The 17,082-nt window shown below is 34.5% G+C and overlaps 1 protein-coding gene across 1 annotated transcript in view; it reads right to left on the bottom strand.

Annotated features, from left to right (window-relative positions):
* Positions 1-5,628: 5,628 nt before the first annotated feature.
* LOC145690978 (uncharacterized) overlaps positions 5,629-17,082 on the bottom strand; it is a 29,367-nt gene continuing 17,913 nt past the window's right edge. The window contains exon 2 of the mRNA XM_081766454.1: positions 5,629-6,162. Within this exon, the coding sequence (XP_081622580.1) occupies positions 5,763-6,162 (400 nt within the window). The 3' untranslated portion in view covers positions 5,629-5,762. The remainder of the gene's footprint in view (positions 6,163-17,082) is intronic.

Here is a 17,082-nt window from a genome sequence, read left to right as displayed (position 1 = left end):
ATATTTGTGCTATTTCTGTGCTCTTTCATTTCCATTTTGAACCCAGTAGTAAGGTTACGGCTAGAGTCTGCGTTTGACAGTATCTCCAGCTGGAAATGCAGTGATATACCGTTTTCACTTATTGCTACAGAACACTCAATTGATATAATTTACAATGTTCAACCCAGATGGCAAGAAAAGAGTGAGAGTGACTAGAACAACGTGATCCCACGCTAGAGAAGTGTGCCGTCAGGTGCTCCATATTCTGCGTTTAATGTGGTGATGTACAGAAGAATGCTGATCAAAAGTGCAGTGAACAAAACCACGTTTAAACTATACTATCTAAATGTACAATGCATTATAATCAATTTTACGGACTGCGGTATGAATATTAGTTAGTTGCTGGAATATGGATGTCTGGTGGTAATTGAAACGTGTCTGAAAGTATTGGTAAGGAACAGTGGAATGCCTTTTTTCAACCAATTCTCTACATAGATAAACGTCCGCAAGACCACAGGGGCGGATTGTTTGTAGTATTAAAATAAATAGGGCAACAGAGCACAGAATGGTCTTGTGCGTGAATGTGAAATTATCTGAGCCCAAGTAAATATATACAAAACTATCTTCGTCCGGTGTTTCTGCAGACTATGTAAGAACAATCCTCAAGTTTAATTGAAACATGCCACGAATCATTTCCAAATGTTGTCACAAGGTGACAAAATTCTTCATTTTGGTGAATATATCTTGGGCTTACATATGGAACTACAGTAAACATGGGATAACATCACACAAATGACATTCCTTTGTCGAACATTCTACTCAAGCACTCGACTTGGGATTGTACGATTTTCATAACGCGCGTGAAAATAGCAGCTTAAATTATGTCATGTCTATTTTTCTGATATAATCCGTCATATCATATAAAGAGTTCCTTCTCCCAGACCGCGAGTTGCCCGTTCCCTATCTTACTCCCAACCCCAGAAGCCAGCAATCCAACTCAAAAAGAAAGTTTGTACCTGACTGAAGGAAGGCCCCTTTGGCTGAAATTTGCAAAGTGCAACAGGTGATACAGTGGACACTTTTACTAAATTGAACTATAGACGAGGCACTGGATTTTTTCCCTTATGTTTTTAATGCAACAATAAATACTTTGTACTGTTCAAAAAAGTAAAAAGAATCAAATTTCCAATGAGGCACGGCGAACAGAGTCGCTACACTTTACCAAATAAAAAAAAAACCTTTGGGAATTGTGGTGTGCATTTCCAAATGAATACATATCTTAAAATAATTTCTGATATACGACTTAATATAAAAAAGCTATTGAGATGCAGCAAACACCTAGATTATATCTAAAAAAAAAACAGACACCAGCATCAACAACAAAAAAACAATTTTGGTATCTTATCAGATCTAGATCTTAAACTTCTAGCATAAGTCTTTTAAAGTACAATGTTATATCAGGTGCGTAAATTTTAATGAATTCTTTTGTAATAAATTCTCAACTGCATAATCGACGTACCTCCCTGTTCAATCCGTTTACTCGTCCACCTTATCTCATTTATCTATCACTTCCCCAGAGGATGAGTTACTCTTATTTTCACTCCGCCCTGAGAGCCTCTAGCCAGGACAATATAAGCTGGACCTTTCTGTGTTCGAAATCATGTATTATTTCTTTTCCACTTTCGCTCATTTTTAATAGACGTTTCAGAGAAACCTGTTTTCCCTGTTCTTGGAAAACAGCCTGATTCTCTTTCGTTTGTAAATGTGGATTAGAAAGTAATGTGTAATGCAAAAGCAATATCTCGCTACTCTAAACATATCAATCCTCTGCGAGAAAATTATCAAATGCATTACTTCCCGTTCAGTACAATCCCAAAGTTGGTAGTGGAGGGTGGACGGCCAATCCACCCTTAGAGGGAGCCAATACGTGATTTTTTGTTTCGCATTTACATAAAAGTGTAAATAAAAGTTTCATTATTTTTCATCCGCTGTTTCATTTTTAACTGCCTTAACATAAAAAATATTACAAACCCATATCTATACGTGCTACCATTAGAATTAATAAACGAAAACTTGAAAGCTCATAATAAAATATCAACTTTGCAAAAAAAATGCTGGTGTGCTTGGCACAATACAGAAAACTAACTACCGATGATGAAGCAGTGTAACCAATCCGAAGAGATATTTGCTACATCTGCGGGTCAAGGGAAAGCAACAGAACTCGCCTTGAATATAATGATTGTGGAAAATACATGCTCAGATTGCAGTCAACAATTATCACTACTTGCAATACATGCAAGCAATCTCAGAAAGAGAGCAGTGAAGTGGATGTTGATTAACTTTGAACCCGCCTTGAGTCTACATGTTTTGGAAAAACATATGCAAAAAGCATTCAATCATTACTGCTCTCTGCAATAAATATCAGCATTATAACAACAAGCTCAGTGACATGGATATTAGTTAGGTTCGAATCTGTTATTTTGTGTTTTGTACAGTGTTTTCACTCATATTTAGCAGTATTGTAGTTTAATTAAACTTATAAGTTTGGTCAACAATGATTTGTCTTGATTTACTAAACCTAAATGCACAAAAACACACTTTTTGCATCATGCACAATGCTGAAAAATGTGAATAATCAATCACGGCCGAATTACCGTCGTCGCGAGCGGAAACGTGAATTGGCAGTACGTGAGATTGATACGTAATATTGAATGAATTTTATCGCACTTTTGAGAAATAAGATGTTTCGGTTTTGTATATTTTATCACGTGTGTAAATTGAATATACTTTTTATGTACAAACATGATTTTTTAGTAATTAGTTTCACATATCTTACAATGTCTTTCCACTAACAAAATATGGACTTCATGTAAACGCTTTTCACAATTATGCACAGCCATCTTTTACCTGTATGAGACAGCATGTTTCCTCAAAATTGAACTTCGATTATACCGTTCTTCATAGTCTTGACTGAGCAGTTACTCCCCATCTGTATTAATATATCTGTTGGGAAATAGAAACTTTAATTAAGCCCTTTCTACACACGTAGAACGCTTTAGTTTTTTCCTTAGTATTTAATAATATGTTTTCTCCTGTGAATTGTAAAACGTGAGCTCCATATAAATCTTCTTTTCGCCTGTGTGTTGTCATATGTGTGAGAGTTTCATCTGTGTATTAAAATATCCTTCCAAACTTGAGTATAGACCAAGTAGTATTCCAGACTCTTCGTATCTGTAAAGTTATCCACTTGTGTATATTAAAATTTGTCTTGCCAAGCTTGAACGCGAACTATATGAAGCACTGAAATCAGAATTTGCTAGCTCATTATTGCTTGATTTTACAAGATCACGCTTTAAAATTTATAGAAATGTGTTGAAATACCGATATAGTCGTACAGTGGTGTAAAACTTTGTATGCTGGTTCGTTTTGACAGGTGTGCCGTTGTCTTACAGTACCAGATTTTTATAAGGTAAACAGAACGTTTTTGAATAAGATTTAAAACCTGATTTAACAACTTTTCTTATAAAACGAGTGAAAACTTTGTAAGTCAGTATACTAAAAAACTTCTAAGTATACAAGAGAATAAGTAAGGAATGCGAAACATAGCTTCGAACTTCATTTTTATCAACCCACATGCACATTCACCTTATATCATCATCCCGCGCTTGAGGTACAGACCCTCTTTTTGCACAAACACCACGAATTCCGGTTAAGTCATTATCACTTTGGATAAAAATGCTATTAATCTCGCTTTGAAATAAAAGACAACAACTGGAATGCAATCGTTTTCAATATTATTAGTCAGTCTTTTCTTGACACATACAACCTTAATACGATTTTAACGTAATGTTTATCTTATCAGTTTAACCCATGTTGAAGGGACGAAGAATTGAGTTTATGAACGCTTCTTATCTTCAATTTGGATAAAATTTTCTGTCAAAAAGCATGAAAGAATGTCGTAAAAACGGAAAATATAAATATATGCGGTGAAAATGGAACTGCGCAACCATGTATCGACAAGCAAGATGCAGCTAAAATGCAGATGGTCCAGAAAGTCTTAGTGTTGGAATTGAGATGTTTTTCCGCTGGATCTACACTTGTAGCTGATGAGGAAGGTGCGCCCTCACTATGGATGTCGCTTAAGCTAGTTGCCCTTAACTCCCTTACATACAAGAACTCTCATGGACTATATTTGGAATTTTTATCTGTAGATAAATATACCTTTGCGAAATCGCCACTTGAATCTTCGTCGGCGTCAGCCACCTTTACAATATGCAGCAATCGCTGTGGCGGCAAAGCAGAAGAGCTATTCGTGGAGTAGATGCGGAACCAATTTCCTGTAACATCTGCCCCCAAAATACTGACTTTACAATTTGTCCTCTACAACTTACATTCTATTCGAAAGAGCAGGTACATGTGAAGGGCTTAGTGTGGTCTGACTCTTTTTATATTTAATTCTGATGTAGTCCTCTTCAGCACGGTATTTATCGTGCGCATAATATTTCTGCCAAAACTTGTGAGAGCGGCAATTTCTTTTCTATATGCCATGCCTAGTTACGTGTCTTGCCAAAGCTGATTCTAAACTAAATCCTATTGAACTTCCTTCGCATATCTGTGGTTATTGAACTGTGTTTTATCATGCGATTCGTCAAATGAGAACTGCCAGTAAATGTATTTCTACAGTCCGCGCGTGTGAGACTGTTGTCTTGTGGGGATTAACATTAACTTACTCAATGTAAACCTTATGTGAATAGCAGGCTACGTTCTATGCATCTCTTTGGTTTGTCACTTGTGTATTGAAATGCCTTGCAAGGATTTAGCGTAGACTAAATCATTTTCAACATTTTCCATGTGTGAGATTTATGTTCTATGTGGCTTAACACGTATGAACGTTAAATAAATTCCATTCCAAGGTTTTGGCACGTGAGAGATTTTGGATGGTGTGTGGATTAACATTTGTGTAGCAAGCCTGAATTTCATTTAAATACTTAACCACACTTTGGCATGTGTGATCTTTATATCTTTTGTGAATTAACGTGTGGAACGAAAGTTGAACGATGTTTGAATCCCTTATCAAACTCTTGGCACTTCTGATGCTTTACTACTGTGTGGACTGACATGTGTGAAGCCAAACTGGAACGTCGATTAAATGACTTGCCACACTCGTTGCATGTGTAAGGTTTTTCTCCTGTATGGATTAACATGTGTGTAGCCAAATTTGATTTTTTATTAAATAACTTTCCACACTCTTGGCATATGTGACGTTTTTCTCCTGTGTGAATTAACATGTGTCTAGCCAACTATGAACGTTGATTAAATGACTTACAACACTCTAGACATGTGTGATGTTTTTCACCTATGTGGATTAACGTGTGTGTAGTCAAATTTGAACGTCGTGTAAATCTCTTACCACACTCTTGGCAAGTGTAAGGTTTTTCTCCTGTGTGGATTAACATGTGAGAAGCCAAATGTGAACGTCGATTAAATGCCTTACCACACTCTTGGCACGTGTGAGGTTTTTCTCCTCCGTGTATTAACATGTGTCTAGCCAAATGTGAAGTTACACTAAATCCCTTACCACACTCATGGCACGTGTGAGGTTTTTCTCCTGTGTGGATTAACATGTGTGTAGCCAAATGTGAACGTCGATTAAATGCCTTACCACACTCTTGGCACCTATGAGGTTTCTCTCCTGTGTGGATCAACATGTGTGTAGCCAAATGAGAACGTTGTTTAAACCCCTTACCACACTCTTGGCACGTGTGAGATTTTTCTCCTCTGTGTTATAACATGTGTCTAGCCAAATGTGAACGTACACTAAATCCCTTACCACACTCTTGGCATGTGTGTAACCTTGCACCTGTACGATTTAAAATGTGCGTAGCCAAACATGAACATACACTAAATTCCATTCCACATACTCCGCAGATGTGGGATTTTTCACCTGTATGCACTAAGTTATTGCTTGACAAAGTTGAACCTTGACTAAAGTGTTTTTCACTCTTTCGGTAGGTATGACGCTTTTCACTCTCCTGAGCTAGAATATGCCCTGGCAAAAGTGATGGATGAAACCCCTTGCCAAACTGCATCGAAGTATGAAATTCCTCATCTGAATGAGAAATGGTTTCCTTTAAACTAATACACGTATCGTCTTCTCTGTGGAATGGTAATACGTTATCGCGCCTGTAACAAATTCAAAAAATAAGGAAATGTGAATGGAGATAATGATTAAGTAGCAACAAAAAAATAATCATTCTCTATATTTCATGATAAAATTACACTCAATTTATTATATTACATGAAATATTGTACAAATATTGTACCACTGAGTAGTTTCCATATCTTTCTATTCTCAAAATAATAGGCTGTAGTTTGTTTCAATATACCAAATTGAGCCATCGTTTATACCGCGGCTGTCATAAGTCTTTGACCGTGGCTGCTTTGAATCAAATGCACACTACGAGAATTAAATCTGTCTTATCTGTAGTTTCATGTGGAGAAAAAACAAACTTGCGTATCAAAGATTTAAGAACAAGTGAACTTATTAAAATAAACTCTACCGAAGATCATTCACTTATATCATCATAAGAGGAATACGAAAGGCATTTTGAAACGAAGAAAAAAAATAATATACATCTTTCCAAGGTGAGGCAGAGAAACTTAAAGTAATCAGACTAAAGACGAACCATTTACAGCGTAGTGATTGTAGTTCAGTGGTCTAGGCGATTGGCCAGTAATCTGGAACTTTTTCGATCGAATACACGTCGACCATTTTTTTTTTTTTTTTTACTTTAGGAATGTTGATGGCGGTTGACCAGCGATAACACACGCTTTATTACATTCAACTATTTGAATACTTCTTTAATAATTCTTTAATAATAAATTTCTATGATAAACACGCCCCTGTAGTTAAGAAACGTGTTTCGCACCACCCATCACCATGCTAAACCGATGAATTACGTTCGTTAATGGCGCGGAGAGATAAAGCTTATAGAGCATACAGGGGATATGTTAAAAATAGTGATCCTTCCAGTGATAGCACAATAAATCCTAATACGAAATTCGAAAACAATAGGATGTTAAGAAACCGTTGCACTCAAAAAGGAAGGAAGGCAAAACGGCGCTTTGCCTATGAAATACTTGAATTCGAAAATAATGGAGCGGTTCTTTGGAAATGTCTAAAGTATTAGGTGTTGGGAGAAACATAGCCAAGAACGCTGTTAACTATACGCCAGATGAATTGAACACTTTTTTCTGTCAAAGCTGTATGGTACCAGCCTCCATGAAACAGCAAACAATGAATAATATTGTAGCTTCGGAAATTAACTCTCTGTTCTCGTCTTCTCACGTACAGCCTGCACATGTATTAAAAGCGATCCAAAGAATTAAATCTAAAGCCACTGGTACAGATGATATTTCAATAACCATGATCAGGAAGATCCTACTGCATGTACTTAATCCTATCACTGACATTTTTAATTACTCTCTTGCCACAGGTACTTTTCCCACAGTATGCAAACTCGCTAAAGTCCCCCCACTTCCAAAAAAGAACAACGCTAATAATATTGCAGACTATCGTCCTATCAGTGTCCTTCCCGAGCTTTCAAAAGTTTTTGAATATATTGTAAATGATCAAATTCAGGAATACTTAACAACAAATAGTTTATTGGATACATTTCAATCTGGTTTTCGAAGTAATCATAGCACATGCACTGTACTAGTAAACATAACGGAGGATATAAGATTGGCTATTTATAACAGAAAACTGACGCTCCTTACTCTACTTGACTATAGTAAGGCATTTCAAACTATTGATTTTGACATATTAGTTCAGAAATTATCATTATTGTTTAATTTTTCTGATTCAGTGGTTAAATGGTTTCATTCTTACCTTCACGAACGTAAACAAAGAGTAGTGATCAATCAGGATCACATATCGACATGGCATTGCATCAACAGTGGAGTGCCGCAGGGTAGCGAACTAGGTCCCATTCTCTTTGCCCTTTACATTAATGATCTCCCTAAAATTCTCACCTATTGTAAACACCATATTTACGCAGATGATTTTCAGTTATATGCTTCTTTTCCCCAACAAGATATTAATAATGCGATTGAGAAAATAAATACTGAGTTAAACAAAATCAGCGACTGGTCTACGGCTCATGGGTTAAAATTAAATACAACAAAATCGCAGTGCATCTTAATTGGCTCCACAAGAATTCTTTCTTCTATTAATGTCTGTCAGCTCCCAAATATAATATTGTCCAATACTGTTATTCCATTCTCTAGAGCTGCAAAAATTCCGGAGTCATAATAAATCAAAATACCTCCTGGTCAGATCAAATAAATTGAGTTTCTAAGAGAGCATTTGGTGCCCTACATACGTTAAATCGACTAAGAATTTTCTTACCAATATCTTTGAAGATCAAACTTTTCAAGGTACTGGTGTTCCCACATCTTGACTATTGCGACTCAGTCTATTCTGATCTAACAGAAAATCAATCAAAGCGCTTGCAAAGAGTGCAAAATGCCTGCAATAGATTTATTTTCAATATAACTTACAGGGAACATCTCACATCTTTTTATAAAAAACTGTCATGGCTGACGTTAGTCGGAAGAAGAAATTTACATAATCTTACCCTATTGTACAAAATACTGACTACGTCAGAACCATCGTATCTAGTCCGTAGATTTTTATATTTATGAGATTTCCATACTAGAAGCACAAGATCACAAGATAATTTTTTGCTCTCCATCCCCAGTCACAATTCTGATTCATACTCAAAATCCTTCACAGTAAGTACTACACGCCTCTGGAACAGTTTACCTCAATTAATACACAAGGTTTCCACAGTCGCCAAATTAAAAAAAAAATCGGTGTATTCCCTTCTCTTAAGTAAAGATAAGGACACTGGTAGCACATGAGGCATCTTCGTTTTACCAGATTATTAATAACCCACTTATGAACACACAACCAATAGGTAACCTATGTTAATTTGTACAGCTTATTCATACCTCTAGTACTGCTATATGCAATATGCAATTTTTGGTTTCTCCATGTTATTTTTGATTCCCCTATTGAATATTATTTTTCAATTTTTGATTTTTTGAAGTGCTTAACAATTTTTTAAAATTAAGTAGTATATTGTTTTCTTATGTGGTTCAATACTTTTCTTTTGTAATTGTTAATATTTTCTATATATTGGTGTTTTTATATATATATATATAATGTATGCACGTGGTTAAGTGCTCAGAGAAAGCTGCAGAGTCTTAACTTCGCCACGTAAAAGATGTCATAAATACATAAATAAATAAATAAATAAATACTCGTTTGTTTCAACACTTCAGCTATAAAATTTTCAGGAATAATACTAGTGATAATAAATATTATGCGGAAAAATATTTAAAAATTAAAAATTTATTATCGCTCAGGTCATACCATTACAAGCAGAAATAAAAAAAAATTGGTTTTGTGTAACGTTGCCCATGAAAAGACGAATTTCTCATCTCGATTCTAAAAACAAACCAAACAAGATCGGGATGAGACTTAACATTTTAATTCCAGACGGGACAAGGCTAACTCACTCTATCGACATGCTTTGCAGATGAGAATGGAGACGAGACGAAAAGTATCGTAAACATTTGTCGTCTTATCTCGATTCTAGAAAAAGTATATGCCACTCTTTAAGCAACAATTGCTATGTAGACTGAATCTTATATATTATTTTCTTAGTTTGTACTTCAGAGCTCACTGATTTATGGTCTGGGTATATATTTTTGTAGCAAGGCTTTTATAATTACATCTGCAAACTCCACACGTTAGTTTATTACAAGCTTTAGTGTTCAATTATATTCAGGTCTTCCTATTACAGTTATTTTCCTGGAAACGTAGAGCACAATATTTTCTACACGAAATATTAGCAGAAAGCTTTCGTTTAAATTAGAGTAGCTGTACCCCGTCCTCGAAACCCCTATGTTTAAGTAAGTTTTGCCGAATTTTAGTGCAATTACAAACTTTTAATAGCATTATTATTATTATTATTATTATTATTATTATTATTATTATTATTATTATTATTATTATTGAAGTGTTGTAAATTTAATGGTACAACCTGTTCCACCTAACTCCCGCCTAGTATGCATTGTGCTGAACAAACAACGTGTGTATAGATTTCCTCCGTGTTCTGCTTCCTCGTACTTTCTTTATTTCAATATTTCTTTCATTCTCATCATCGACGTGTTCTGTAGCTTAGCCGGCATAACCATCACTTAAAAACAAATTTTCTTACGGTTCTTGTGAGTTCAGAATCCATACTTTCTACACGAAATTTGCCTCGAAATTTTCCGTTATAACATTTAACTAGTACTAGGGAAACTTTCCGTTATAACATTTAACTAGTTGTAGGGATGTTTGTGAGGGTATGTCCTGTTGATCCTGACACTTCTCTCTAATCCCGACTATTTTGTAATTTTTGGCTAACGCTACGGGCGATTTTAAAGATTTTAATACAATGTGTCCTCATACGGAAATTTTTACCTATATTATTATTATTATTATTATTATCATTATTGAATATTTGAGACCTCAATATTACGTCCTACAGCAAAGTAAATAAACATACTGAAGTTACGGAAATGAAAATAAATTCTTTTAACCCTATATAAGGATGAATTATGAAATACTATGCAAAGAAAAGATAGGAAAAAGGTGTCAGCTACTGGATAATGTGAAAATCGAACAGAACCTAAGTAGGATGTGTCTTTATCACAACACCCTTTCGAAGTAACACCCTTTCTTTGGGTAAAGGAGGGTAGTGTAATAACCTAACTCTTGGGCCAAACTCTAGGCCAAACCATTTTGGAAATATCTTTTACCAGCACAGATTGAGTAGGGTGAGATTGGGCAGGGTGCTTTGCGCATAGACTTTTATGACATTCAAAATCATAAAATACTTACATCTAAAATTACATCTGACATTAAAAATAAAAAAGAAGTTTTTACGTCAAATTATACATCCTGGGTTGATTTTAAGAATAAAAGATGGGTTAATGTATCTAATGCTATCAATAAACAAGATGTTGTAACATTAGAGCAGCTTGAATAAGCAAACGAAGAGTTTACACAAAAAGAAACTGTAGAATTACCATGTCGATTGGCAAATGATGATGTTGAGAAATCAGTCATTTTTGTATATAATTTAGCTGCTGCCTACAAATTTCTTTATAGAAGTAGTTAATGCATACAGAATCAAGTTTCAATTCATAACTTACAGACACATTTTTAAATGACATTCTATTTGAAAGTTTTCCATTACATTTTAATATAAATGATCAGTTAACAATCAGACCATCTAAAAATTGTGATTTGAAACAAGGCGAATCATTAATGCTTATTATGTATGTAGAAAGGGAGGATGAAGATGAAGACGAAAACGAATCAAGTGATAATGATAATGTTAGGAGGGTAGTATTAGGTAATGATGAATTTTAAATTTCTATATAATAAACAGGATGTATTGTGTTAAGTGTAACAAATCAACAGATACGAAGAAAAACACTATTAGAATAGAAAAAAACAGAATGGATGATATAGTAAGAAAGGTATTGGTTCAATATGTGGTGTTACTAAATCGTAATTCGTTAAAAAGAAAGATTGACTAGCACAAGGTAAAGATATTAGAGAAGACATTATAGAAGAAATTCACAAACGTTCCGGAAAGAATTATCGATGCCTAACAAGCGATGACTATCAATATTGATATCTAAATTGGGACTACCGTTCCCTCAACCCCCCACTCAAGTATCGTAAAAACATCCCAAAAAACAATATTTATTCAAACCAGTACTATAAAGCTGACGTAAGAAGGAAAAATTTAGAAAAAAGAATCATCACTAATTATAAATTAGTGCAGCATGATGAGGAAAAATAAATTACATCTCGCCAAGATAATGGAACCACCAGCAGAAAAACAAATACTTTGCTATAAACTCAAATGCAAAGCAAATCAAGAATAAAATTAATATCAATTAATAACGAAAGCACTCACCGTTTCGCCATACCAGAACACTCATGAATAATGAACTCTCAAGTAATGATTCACGAAAAAATAAGATAGCAAGAACACATGCGCAATACTCAATTTCACATTAATGAAAAATGTTCCTTTCCGCACAGACGTCGATTTACTAAAGCGAGGACACTTGTTATTATTACAAACAAGACTAACCAATAAGTGCCCACTTTTACCATACGTCGGAAATATCTTCAGCCTTCGACCACAACCATATTAGGATTTCTCTAACTCAATGAAACCACACAATGCTGCAAAGGGATGACTTAATATCCGAATCTAATTCAAACTTATTAAAAAACGACAAGTTAAAATTCTTTGTATTAAATTCATGTTACGGTTTCTCAATCGCACTTGCTAACTCGATTGTCACTATGATACGAAAATTCAATTACCCGCTCACCGCATTCCACACATACAAAGAGAAACAACATGTGACGTCAAAGTAACAAACTACCATATGACTGTACAGAGACATATAGTGAGAAAAATATGAACTACCACCAATCTTTCAAAAAGGACGTCACTCAAAAGGCACGAACACTTCCAGCAAGTGACTCACGCAGAAACTGTTCCGAGAAGTGATTGAAACAATAAGAACCGTCTAAAGTCACTGTTTGAGTCTAATTAAGTATTTTCGTTTTTTTAAAAAAAGAAGAAATCATGCAATTTTGGGTGGCCTTCAGCCTGAAAATTACAAACCCCATAAATCTTTCACTGATTACGGTTCGAATGATTCACACAACTGTAATACTATGTAACGGATTTTAAATTGAATTTGAGAATTCTGATATTAAAAAAAACGACATAAGATTTTTTTTTGATTCGTTGAGGAATCTAGTGATGGGTAGGTCCCGTTGTTCACGGTATGTTGAGGGAGTAATGTATGACCCAACTAGGCACGTGAAAATTGATAACGTTCGTCAAGCGAACAAAATGATTGCATATAAAGTGTTTTAGAGCTGTGCACGTTTGAGTTCAACTAAATGGCAATTGAGCATTATAAATGATTTAGGGCTATTTTCAAGATGCCAAAAGGCTGATTTAGAGTGGCATCCTTACATTAATTTACAGTTATAATGAATGGGTATCTTAACGTGATGCCAATGGCCATTAGAGGTCGGATCACTCCGTAGATAGTTACTCCTTCTTGCTTCCCGAATGCCTAGCTTGTGAATGATAGATGAGTAGGAACCGTTTGTTGTGCATCTTTAATATTTTGGAGGTGGATAGAATATCCCTCTTGTGATGATGGTTCGTGATCAATGGCCATAAATGTGCTAGTAGAGTTTTACTTTGCCGTAGTCAATAAGATGTTTGTTGAAAATAAGATTAAGTAATGATTCTATCAGCTAAAAATCGCGTGCTCGCTAATGTTGTAAAGATCCGTGCATTAGTGTTGATGCCTATGTACCTGTTATATTTGATGATTTGGTAAAAATAGAAGTTTGTTTGCGAGTACTACTGATAATTTTAAAAAATGTAGGTTTTCATATATATGTGTTTAAATAACAGCAAGACAAGAGGGATTGTTTTGTGAGTTGACCTGTTATTCTAAATTTATTTGAAACATTTTAATGAGTCTTTCGTTTTGCCGTATGAGTAATATGATTATTGAAACTTGAGACTTTAAATGTTTTTGTATTCCTTTAGAATTTTTGTTATTTAGTAAGTTGTGATACATTATTTTAAATAATTAGTATTCAAGTAATGTTATAAGTATTTTGCGAAATGCTTGTTTTGAAAATTGTCTTGCATTATTAATTTTTTTTGTGTATGAATATATATATTAATTTATATTATAATTTTAATGCTACATTATGTGTTTATATTTAGTAGTTGAATATTACAAAATATTTTTGAATAAAAAGGTTTGAGTATTGAACAAGTTTGTTGTAAAAAAAAAAAGGTGCATATACACACATTACACTACACTAAATACTCATATTAAGAATTTCGGCTTTAGCGTTTACACCGTTGTTAGGCAACACTTCCGAAATATACACATTTTCTATTATAGTTTAGTAATTATGTATTTTTATATTAATGCCTACCAGTATATACATTTAGTTCAGGTGTTTACTATGATTTCAAATATGTTATATGCTCAGTGAAAAAGGTTGGAAAATCAATTGAAACATCCACTCATGGTGAGAAACCCAAAGTTGAAAAATAAATAGATAAATAAATAAATAAGTGAATGAAAGAAAAGGACTTATAAACTGCAAATTTAAATGAATAATATGTACATTTTTATTAATGGTGGTATAATGATGGTTCAAATGAAGGATTATAAATATAACAGTTGGCTTTAACAATAGGTGGCTTGTCGTCATATAGGTTGAATAACCTTATAGTTAGCAAGTGAAAAGTGATCCATTATGTACAGTGAGGTACCAATATACCGATTTCCATGGTGAACTTCCAGTGAATTGAACCTATATATAGGATGTTCCACAATATAGTGATTTCTTCAGTGATACTTAACTTCAGTGACCATTAACCTTCTGGCGGCCGCGGTTCTCTTCACAATTGAATCACTTACAGATTCATCTATTTTTGCCCTAGACGTCCAATATTAAATTCCATTTTCAGAGCAATGGTTTCTAATTGTTTCTATATTCCTCTCTCAACATTGCTTGAAATTGTTCTAAAACACTAGCCTCCATATTGATATGAGTTAAAAGCAACTATTTCAAAGTACAAAAATATAAATGCCTCAGTTTGATACGAACATAAGAAACATACACTTAAAACATGAAACATTAAGAATTTTGATATCATGACCATTAACAACCAATCCTTGTTTTATTCACAGCTCAGATTACACTTTGCGAAGTGCTTCAATATAAAATAACCACAGATATAAACTAGTACCATATAGAAAACATTGTCTGTTATTCATAAATGCATATTAAGGCAGAATCTGCGGAATTTGCCCGTTTTCATCTCGTAAGTCGTGGATCACTTGCTCACTGGTATAGCGTAGAGAAACCTCGTAAGCATAATCCACTCACCATTTTTAGCGTAAAATTTAAATCTGTTTTTTTATTCTTAGTGTCTTCATTCTAGTGAGAGTAATAAAAATAAAAAGTTTCCTAAATGAGTTGCATGTCTGGCTAACTGCTGAAACGTAAAACTTAATATCAATCGATTCAGCCATTTCTGGAGCTAATACCAGAATAAGTTGATGTCAAATCTTTTGTACTGAAGTATAGTATGCAGATTGTTCGTCTTCTCTCTCTTGAATGTTTATTTCCGAAAACACTGCTGCAGGCGACACTTTTTTAAAAGTAAAAGGGCTAGTGTGCCAACTGTCCTTTCTCTAACAAGAGAGACCACTCAGATTATAATATTTGACGTACAGTTTTAATCCTGTTCCCGTCTTTATGATACCCATTTGAATGAAAGTAACGTAGTAAAATGCCACTTAAATGAACACGCTCAACATATTAAATATTTATTTCAAACAGGGGGCGCGGTGGCTCAATGGTAGAGCGTTCACCTTTGGTGCTTGGGGTCCCGGGTTCGATCCCAGCCCCCGCCAAGTGAACTTTGTGGTGGACAAACACCGTGCTCGTGGGTTTTCTAGGGTTCTCCCGTTTTCTCCCACTTTATTCATTCCACCATTTCACTCATCTCTCATTATCATCGTCTCCTTTAGCCTAACCGGCATAACCGTGGGACGTAAAACTCAAAGATTTCATTTCATTTTTTTATTTCAAACAGTTCAGCTCCCTGTATTTTAGAATGTGAAGCATAACATATTTCTTCACTTTTTCGGTACTCAGTGTGTAGTATTTATTTTCGCATGTCCTTTTTACTTTTAGCGTAAAAGACAATAATAAAGAGTGTTTCACGATGCTAATAACACACGAGAGGCATTGTTTGCAAAAATTCTGCAAAAGCAAAATTCCAAACCTAGTAGGCTATATATTTCGATTTTTGCGATTAGCATTAGAGCAGGTTATGATAAGTTCTATGTTGAGAGCACAAACATAGGAGCACTAGCAATAATCAGAAAGTAACGAAGGTGCAAGTGGTTGACCATATTACCTTACCATATATTCTTATCCTTTAATAGATTGTAGAAAATAACTAATTATTTCACTCATCGGATAGTGATAACGTAATTTGAAGTGAAACACTTCCACGTCAGCTCCTCAGAGGGCGTAAATGAGGGGCCAAAATTTAGAGTACGTAAAGAATAGAAGAAACGGATAATTTTAGTTTGTTATCTACGGATATAGTTGTATATTTTATATTGTATCACATAGTAACAAATGTGTTTCCCTCACTTATTACGGATAAGACAAATTCAAAATATATCCTTTGTGTTGAGAAGCGGAAAAACAGTTATTACCAACCACAAGTTTGATAATATTTCAACAATAAGGATTGGAAATATTTTCCTAACTTGTATCGAATTTGTACCCTTTATTTGCAACTATTCTACAACAAACATTACGGAATAAATAACTTATTTCTTTTCATTTTTAGTAGTTAAGTTTAACAAATAAGGAGTTTGTGCTTTATACAATTTAGAAATTTGTAAGAATATCCCTAGCTAGAAACTACAAAGAAAGTTTCAATTCGTTCTATTTCAAGCCCTTTCGAATTCGAATATTTGTTTTCGCTGCTCTGAGCCTATCGTAGAAGTATGCATATTTGACATCCTGCTATTCCTGGTAGAAGAGGCAAGTAACTCGTGAGTATTTTTTTTATGAAGAAGGAAGTATTAATGTCCGTGCTGACAAACAATGAAAGAAATTTTGGTCGTAGTATTAAACTTGTTTCAAACTTCCTGATCAGAACGGCTCCTACTCTGCGGATGGTATAATTTGAGACCGTTTCGTTTCTTTTAAGCGAGTGAAATGAATTGAGATCATATTTGAGAATATAAAAGAGTGTAAGAATATCCCGGGTACAAACCATGACAAATTTCCCAACCATTCTATTTGAAACATGTTTGGAACTTTAAGAGCAATTGCCAGTTACTATGCTTCTAGCTGGAGAGAATGTAATTTGAGAT

Source organism: Thermobia domestica, chromosome 7 (genome assembly GCF_964235325.1).
Source record: "Thermobia domestica chromosome 7, izTheDome1.hap1.1, whole genome shotgun sequence".
Classification (NCBI taxonomy): Eukaryota; Metazoa; Arthropoda; class Insecta; order Zygentoma; family Lepismatidae; genus Thermobia; species Thermobia domestica.
Note: the sequence above shows the minus strand (reverse complement) of the source record. Positions and strands in the feature narration are given on the sequence as shown.